Source organism: Hakea prostrata, chromosome 8 (assembly GCF_041222555.1).
Source record: "Hakea prostrata isolate BN-2017 chromosome 8, UWA_Hpros_2, whole genome shotgun sequence".
Taxonomy (NCBI): Eukaryota; Viridiplantae; Streptophyta; class Magnoliopsida; order Proteales; family Proteaceae; genus Hakea; species Hakea prostrata.
In genome coordinates, this window is record NC_142607.1 from 12,721,793 (window position 1) to 12,730,523 (window position 8,731).

General features: G+C 39.1%; 1 protein-coding gene and 1 pseudogene across 1 annotated transcript; both read left to right on the top strand.

Annotated features, from left to right (window-relative positions):
* The first annotated feature begins 2,637 nt into the window (after positions 1-2,637).
* On the top strand, positions 2,638-3,513 carry LOC149006996 (formate dehydrogenase, mitochondrial-like; annotated as a pseudogene).
* Positions 3,514-5,329: 1,816 nt separating this feature from the next.
* Positions 5,330-7,522, top strand: LOC149006997 (formate dehydrogenase, mitochondrial). Its single transcript, XM_089166535.1, has 6 exons — positions 5,330-5,465; positions 5,753-5,924; positions 6,001-6,541; positions 6,705-6,829; positions 7,075-7,187; positions 7,307-7,522. The coding sequence occupies exons 1-6, from the start codon at positions 5,376-5,378 to the stop codon at positions 7,418-7,420; spliced, it is 1,155 nt and encodes a 384-aa protein (XP_089022661.1). The 5' UTR covers positions 5,330-5,375; the 3' UTR covers positions 7,421-7,522.
* Positions 7,523-8,731: the final 1,209 nt, after the last annotated feature.

Sequence of the window (8,731 nt, forward strand, 5' to 3'; positions counted from 1 at the left end):
CAACGTTACACCGAGAAACAAGGAAGAAATTGCAACATAAAACAAGGACTTGGTAAAACAACTGCCCCTTAATTCTTAGAACCGGTCCACGTTGCTGATGTTGTTCAAGTAACACCATCTCTGAACCTCACCTCCTGTACTTTCCATCATGCCAAGCTGACAATGTAAACTTTCAGGCTTGCCACTGTTCAATCATTTTGTAAACAAATATGCAATTTGACCTTCTGTTCCAATCTGCCTCAACTCAACTTACCCTTTCAGGACTTTCTCCCTAATAAAAGGATAATGTACCTCCACATGCTTAGTCATAGCATGGAAGCCTGGATTCTCTGCCAACCATATTGCTGAAAGATTACTACTTTGCAAAGGTGTTGCATAATCTTGGGATTTGGATTCTTTAGAGTTCTTAGATTCTTTTGCCTCTGCTCCTTCAATAATGGTAGCATTGGCATTCTTGGGATTTGGCTTCCTAATCCTACTTGATCTTCTCAATTCAACTGATGGTAGCTGGTGTGCTTTCCCACACTGACATCCTGCACAAATTGTGTCTCTTCTCACTTCAAGTTGAGGAAGTCCCTTCAACATCGACGACCTCTTAATCACCATCAGCTTGGAATGGCTTACATGACTTAGACACATATGCTATAGGTCTGCTTTCTCAAATTTTTCTTGTCTTATCTACAAAACCAATCTCTGTAGACATCACAAAGGCTTATTCCAGCCTCCTTCCTTTCATCACTGGCTTTTCTATAATTTTAAGATAATGATAGACCTTGACATACTGCGAAAGCCCTGAAGATGTTAATTGTGCCACTTAAAACATATTTTTCTTTATATGTGGGACATCTTATTCCCATAAATAGAGGATTTCTCATTTTGCACTGAGCTTCCTATTGCTTTCTAGTTGTTCCTTTGAGGCATGAGTGTCTTCACCAAAGGGGTTCACTCCTACTACTAAGGATTTGTTATTTTGACAAAAATAAAGAAAATAGGATTATGTTATTATGTCCAGTCACTGCCTAAAGTCTGTCGACTCATCAAACAATTTCAATATCTTCTTATACTCAGATGAATTTATGTTGCAATGTTCAATAACAACACACCTTGTTGTTTTCTTATTCTCGTAATATTAAAAAAAATGGATTTATTTCTCCATCACCATCAATTAAGTGAAAGATTATGATAAAAGGTTCTAAAATTGGGCATACATCTCTTCTTTTTGCTCTAAACCATGAGTTTTGAATTACTTCAGTGATCGTTGCACCCACCTGAGACTTGCAATGCTTATTGGTCTCCCATTCTAATGATGCTACTATTACTCGTAAGCCAAAAATGAGTAAAGGCATCAAAAAGTTAGTTTAAAAAAAAAATTTAAAATTAAAGGATTTAGAGTTCGTATCTTTTACCTTGTGGGTAAAGAGGATTATGCTTCTCTCACACTTTATCATTTAAGTTTGTTAGTACTTAAAAACGACTCTAGATTCTCTCCACCCAAGTCGACCCGTAGTACACTGGTAGGCCCAACCGATACAGCTCTATACCGGACTGGCCGTTGACCAGTCAAACCGGATCGATCAGATCGGACTGTTGGTCGACCCGACTTGATGGGATCAGATGATTAGTGGGAGGTGTTGCTTTCTGACCAGAAGGATAGCTGCTCAAGATTTGAAAAGCTGATGAAAGCTGCCACAAGTCACGAGTGATATAATTAATTAATGAACCCAAAGCATGCCGTCGCGGAAGAAAAAAAATGCTAATCACTCAGATTTTCAGTCCAAACCCGTTTGGATTTCCATACCTTATGGAATGACCGCATCATCTTCTTGACTTCTTCTACAGACTGAGCTAGACTGCTTTAGCAATGGCAATGAAGAGGACTACTTGTCTGTCATTAAAACAGTTCTTGGTTTAGAGGTGGTAGGACTATCATATTATTGGAGTAATTTTGGATTTTTCTAACCCTTATAGAGTTTGGTCACATGAGTCGAGAGATTTCAAATCTATGGAGTCAAAATTTATAAAATTAAATGTTTGGTTGTGGAATGAAATTTGTGGATTCATCCTAAAAGACTATTTGATAGACGTGATTTTTGTATGCAAATGTATTGCTTTTTTGAAATTTAGGGATTTCACCCCTTACCCATAAATCTACAGATTCGTGTTTTTAGTGTTAAGAGGTGAATTTCTAGATTTCATGAATCTGAAAATTTTTACAACCAAACGGGTTACGGGTATAATTCTCAGATTCATGAATCCAGAAATTTGAAATCTCTAGATTCAAGTAATCAAACAGGCCCTAAAAGAATTGTGCATACTTTACAGGGTAAGATAACCTTCTCCAAATCCTAATCCAATTCTACAATGGACCGGTTTGGCTTATCTCAAACTTAATGAAAATGCATTGGCCCGATGTGTTGAGACCCCATAATTATTAACCCCATTAATTAATCCAAGTCCCCATATTATATTAGGATAACCCTAACACATCCATCTCCAGATCACTCCATTTATGTGCTAAATACCCTTATTCTGTTATTTTTTCATCACCATGGAGTTATTGTTTGGATTTTCAATAACTTTTCATTTCTCTTGCTACTTTGAATCCCATGTGGGTTTGGCTTTTCTTCTGGAATTCCCATGTGGGTTTCTAGCTTCTTTAAATCTATTGTTAGTTTTGGACTCGTTGGCTTTATTGGCAACGATTTGCTGGTGAAAATGGTGCTTGTGTTCTTGTTCTTGCATTTGCTTTTCTCTGTTTTCATACATTTGTTTCCTTAAAATGTTGTAATTAGGCGTCTCCAGTAAGCAAGAAAATAGTTTGGGTGTTCTACAAGGCTAATGCCTTGGGCATACGAGAATGGCTGGAATCAAAAGCCATCAGTACATTGTCAACGATGAAAAAGAAGGCCCAGGTTGTTGTTGGTACACTTTAAATTTGCTTCTTCAGGGCGTGACCCTCTCATTCCTTGCTCACTGTAATTCATTGGTGATGTAGAACTTGAAAAACATATTCCCGATCGCCATTTTCTGATATCAACCCCATTCCACCCGACATATGTCACGGCGGAGAGGATTAAGAAAGCCAAGAATTTATAACTTCTCTTAACAGCTGGAATTGGGTCTGATCATATTGACCTTCAAGCTGCAGCTGCTGCAGGATTAACAGTTGCTGAAGTCACTGGAAGTAATGTGGGAAAGTTTCAGTTGCAGAAGATGAGCTAATGAGAATCCTTATCCATATAAGAATTTTTTAATTTTTTTTTTACCTGGTCACCATCAAGTGATCAATGGAGATTGCAAAGTTGCTGCTATTTCTCATAGAGCATATGATCTTGAGGGGAAGACAGTAGGAACTGTTGGTGCGGGGCGCATTGGTAAGCATTTGCTCCCTTCAACTGTAATCTCCTTTATCATGATCAGCTCAAGATGGAACCATTTTAAATGGAGGCTCAGATCGGAGCAAAGTTTGCGGAGGATCTTGACTACTTTCTAGTCGTTCCTTTGAGGCATTGATGTCTTCACCCAACGGCTTTAGTCTTTGAAAAACCAAGAGCAAATTGATTTTTGGCAACTAAATTCGATACGATACCAATTTTGAATACCGAAAATTAAAGGTGTCAATTGGTGGGTTTCAATCCTCTGCTACGGCCATCTAGCGGCCGCTCCAAATGACCGCCACATGTCATACAAAAAATCAGCACCGTTGAATGTTTCTTTGTAGTCGGTTTAATGGGAAATGGAAGAAAAACTCTAGAAACCTTCAACGGTGCTGATTTTTTGTATGACACGTGGGGGCCATCTGGAGAGGCCACTCCTTTGATGGTCGCAAAGGATTGAAACCCGTCAATCGGTACGGTTTCGATATGATACCAACTTTGAATACATAAATTTAGAACTGTACCGTACTGAATTTACACAGTACGGTACGGTTTTCAGTATTTACAAAAGCGGTTCAATACGGTTTTGATATTAAATTGGTACTAAAAAACGGTTCAAACACAGTATTTAAGGCGGTACAAACAAATTTGTGACACTTTTGTTATTAGTTCATTAATATCCTAATGAAATTTTGATCAAACAATAGATAGAATCTAATATTAACAGAGACAAAACAAGTAAATCTAAGAAGATGAGTGAAGGACGAAACGAAAAATTGAAATAGGGAATTATGAATAAGATAAAGGTAAAATGTTTTAATTTGTAAAATTACATTTATATCTCCTAATTTGGTACAATACCAATTCGGTACGGTTTCGATATGTACCGACGGTATGAGTACTACATATCGAAACCGAAACTTTACCGAAGAAATTCGGTTTCGATACATCCCGTATTAAATTTTAAACTATGCGATAAAATGTGGTTTTAGACGGCGCGGTTCAATATGACTGAACAGTTTCAATACGCAATTTAACACCCATAGCTTGGATCATCTCCCCGCAAGCGGGCTATCCCCCATCCTCCCACCCTCATGGTTGAGTTGACAAAAGCTTGTCTGTGGTTTACGTGTAGCCGTGTAGGCTCAACTGTAACAATGGTGGGATGTAAGGATGGGCAATTGGGTGGAGAGAATCCGGGGAAGGATGGAAGGATCGCTGGCCGGCTGGCCCTACCTCACAATGAACCTCATTTCCAAAGTTGTATGAAGGACTCAAGGTCCAAGAGTAACTATTGAAATTACACTTTACACCTTAATCCATCTGAAAAACACATTTTAGGTTAAAAGAGGCAGATAAAAGCGTCCCTGCCTCTTCCATGAAGGGCCAGCCATGAAGAACGGAATAAGCGTCTCTCGTCTATCTACCTCTTCCTTACGTGGAAGGGCAAGTCCCATCATGCTGGAGAAACTATGCACGCCATCATACTTCGCATCTTAAAACCATCCATATGGAATCTAAAAGTGACCATCCCCACGTTGCACAAATCAGACAAGATTTCTCTTCAAACGGTCAACGATCACCATAGTCCAAATATCTATATGACATGAAAAAAACCATTATCTAGTGCAAAAACGGGTAAGGTCTGTTGTAACCTAACCCAACCATCCGGATTTGGAATAGTTGAGATAGAAAGGCATTGACCCGACCCGAAACCATTTTTAATAAACGAAATCAATTAAAACCATTTTTAACAAAAGACCTGTTGGTGTCTAGAATAAGCCGCTCAAGATTTGAAAAGCTGATGAAAGCTGCTACAAGTCAGAAGTCATTTAATTAATCGAATAAACCCAAAGCATGCCGTCGCAGAAGAAAAAAAATGCTGATCACTTGGATTTTCAGTCCTTATAAGTACATGACAGACACATTTGATTCTCCACACCTTATCACCACATCATCTTCTTTTCTTCTGAGGGACAGAGCGAGACTGCTTCAGCAATGGCAATGAAGAGGGCTGCTTCGTCTGTCATTAAAACCGTTCTTGGTTCAGGGGTTGTAGAACCATCATCCATCTCCAGATCACTTCATGTATGTACTAAATATCTTTCTGCTATTCCTGTTTTATCGTCATTGTGAAGTCATTGTTTGGATTTGCAAACACTTTTCATTTCTCTTGCTTCTTTGATCCCGTGTGGGTTTGGCTTTTCTTCGTTAATCTCACCATAAAAAAATCTTCCTTTTATCTATCGTTGGTTTTGGACTAATGGGTTTTGTTCGTGATGATTTGTGGGTGAAAATGGTGCTTGGGTTTTTGTTCCTATATCTGCTTTTCTGTATTTTCATACATTTTCTTGCTGGAAATATTTTGTAAACAGGCATCTCCAGGAAGCAAGAAGATAGTTGGGGTGTTCTACAAGGCTAATGAGTATGCCTCAGCGAATCCAAACTTTCTGGGTTGCGCGGAGAATGCATTGGGCATACGAGAGTGGCTGGAATCAAAAGGCCATCAGTACATTGTCACCGACGACAAAGAGGGCCCAGATTGTGGTTCGTATATTTTATATTTGCTTCTTCATGGGAACACCCCTTATTCCTTCCTAACTGTAATTATTTGGTGATGCAGAGCTTGAGAAACACATCCCTGATCTCCATGTTCTGATATCAACTCCATTTCACCCGGCATATGTCACAGCAGAGAGGATTAAGAAAGCCAAGAATTTACAACTCCTCTTAACGGCTGGAATTGGTTCTGATCACGTTGACCTGCAAGCTGCAGCTGCTGCAGGATTAACAGTTGCTGAAGTCACTGGAAGTAATGTAGTTTCAGTTGCAGAAGATGAACTCATGAGAATCCTTATCCTGGTAAGAAATTTCGTACCTGGTCACCATCAAGTGATCAATGGAGAGTGGAAAGTTGCTGCTATTTCTCATAGAGCATATGATCTTGAGGGGAAGACAGTAGGAACTGTAGGTGCAGGACGCATTGGTAAGCTTTTGCTCCAGCGGTTGAAACCGTTCAACTGTAATCTCCTTTATCATGATCGGCTCAAGATGGAACCTGAAATGGAGGCTCAGACTGGGGCAAAGTTTGAGGAGGATCTTGATGCTATGCTTCCCAAGTGTGACATAATTGTTATGAACATGCCTCTCACAGAGAAAACAAGGTATGATTTGCTGAATGTGTTGTGAACAAATAAACAACAAATTTGAAGCCTCAGATTGGTTTTCTATATAATTCCTGATTTATCATGAATTATACTTTTTCTCAAATAGAATCTGCATATTCTGTTTCTTGTGTAACTTAGACTTTGGTTCTTAATGCATCAGAGGAATGTTTGACAAAGAAAGGATTGCAAAGTTGAAGAAGGGAGTTCTAATCGTGAATAACGCTCGAGGGGCAATCATGGATACTCAAGCAGTTGTTGATGCATGCTCTAGTGGGCAAATTGGAGGTAAATTGATAATGTTTTTTTTCCCCTTCCTTCCCATGATGAACACATAATGCTGAAGGGGAATACACCTAGAGGATTATGTCCTCTGTTTTCAAGTTAATTGGTTACCTCTCTGTTTGTTCTTCTATTGAAAGCTTGTTATTAGAGTAGCTAGGGGATTACTAATACAATTGGAGGACTAGAACCATACAATGTTATGTCCTTATTCCCATGACTAATGTGTCCTTGTTTACTTGTATTTTCAGGTTACAGTGGTGATGTGTGGAATCCACAACCAGCTCCCAAGGATCATCCATGGCGATACATGCCAAACCAGGCCATGACACCACATATTTCAGGCACGACAATTGATGCTCAGGTAACTGTGAATTCTTGAATGTTTCATTCACCCACCTTTGGCCACCTTTGATTCTTTTATTTTCACTCTCTGTTTTGTTTGCACTCTGATATATGAAAGAAAATGGTAAATTGGTGCAGTTGAGGTATGCAGCTGGAACTAAGGACATGCTGGATAGGTACTTCAAGGGAGAAGAATTCCCTGCACAAAATTACATTGTCAAGGAGGGAAAAATTGCCAGCCAGTATCTCTGATTCTGCATTTCCTCAAATATGCAGATAGCTTTCTATTCAAGGAGTCTTTGTCATGCAAATAAAACTAGGTCACTAGATATTACTATTCTGGTTCATACCCCCCCCCCCCCCTTTTCTTTGTCCTCCTTTTTGGGTGGCAAAAATAATGTAGTTGAGTACAAGCTATTCTGATGTAAAGTTTTTTGCTCTGAAATTTGAGGCCTACATGTTGACTTTGCACAATTTTGAGCACATTTGCTCTCTGGGGCAGAGATGTAGATGTATAATGGTTTCAATTCAAATCTATCTTGTTTGTCACAACCTGGTGAATCTGAAAAAGTACAACTTTCTTTTGATTGCCCATGTCTTACTCCCATAAATAACACTGGATTTTTCGTTCTGCTGCTAGTGCTTTCTACTCGTTCCCTTTGAGGCATTAGTATCTTCTCCAAGGGCTTCATCCTACTACTAGGGATTCTGGAATTGTGTCATGTCAGTGCCTGAACTCTGTACAATCACTGTCTGAAGTCTGTTGACTCAGAGAGGAAGAGACACAACACCTCGGATAGAGAATCTTTGAGATGTTAATTTTAACAATTACATTGTAGATTTGGATGTTACAAGAGGACTCCCTCTAATAATTCATGAAAAACCTGAGATCAGTAGATTTTGGTGTTCAATTGAGAAAGAATAACATTTCGATCTTACCATCTAAGTCACTCTTCATGTGAGGAGAATAGATCGGTGAATCAGATACGAGTGAGGCTGAGGCCTATGGTGTTAATAGGTAAACAGAAAGAGAGAGTTCAGCCCGTTCAAGTCATTGCATGATTCAACCAGGTGTACGAGTTGCAGAAAACAAAGTGTAAAGTGCCGAGTGCAACCCAAGTTTATAAAGCAAGAACCAAGGAACGATATTTCGGTTGAATTCGGTGGTTCGCTCATGGGCGAACAAGACGAATTGGCGAATTTCGCCGAAAATTTCGGCGAAATTTGGTGAAAGTCTCGATGGGGAAAATGCATTAAATACAAAATATGAAAAGGCAAAATGGCTGGGGAAAGTGAAAAATGCATTAAATGTTGATTTGACAAAAAGAAGAATGAGCAACCACGTGGATGGTTACAAAAGCCCATCCTAAATTTCATTTTTTTATTATCTTTTTTTAATCTAAAAAGCTGGTCGTAGTCGTTCCTCTCTCTCTTTCATTTCTTAACTTCTTCTCTTCTATTGCAGACGAAGCAGCAGCAGGGAGTTTCCAGCGTATCAACTTGTGTTCCTCTTTTTCTTTCATTTCTTCAGTTCTTCTCTTTTCTTGCAGACGCAGCAGCAGC

What these genes read in the sequence shown, in the direction of transcription:
- LOC149006997 (XM_089166535.1), top strand. Translation starts at nt 5,376, where the DNA reads ATGGCAATGAAGAGGGCTGCTTCGTCTGTCATTAAAACCGTTCTTGGT. An exon ending in CCATCTCCAGATCACTTCAT is followed by an intron (nt 5,466 to 5,752) that starts GTATGTACTAAA and finishes TTTTGTAAACAG; the next exon opens with GCATCTCCAGGAAGCAAGAA. An exon ending in CAAAGAGGGCCCAGATTGTG is followed by an intron (nt 5,925 to 6,000) that starts GTTCGTATATTT and finishes TTGGTGATGCAG; the next exon opens with AGCTTGAGAAACACATCCCT.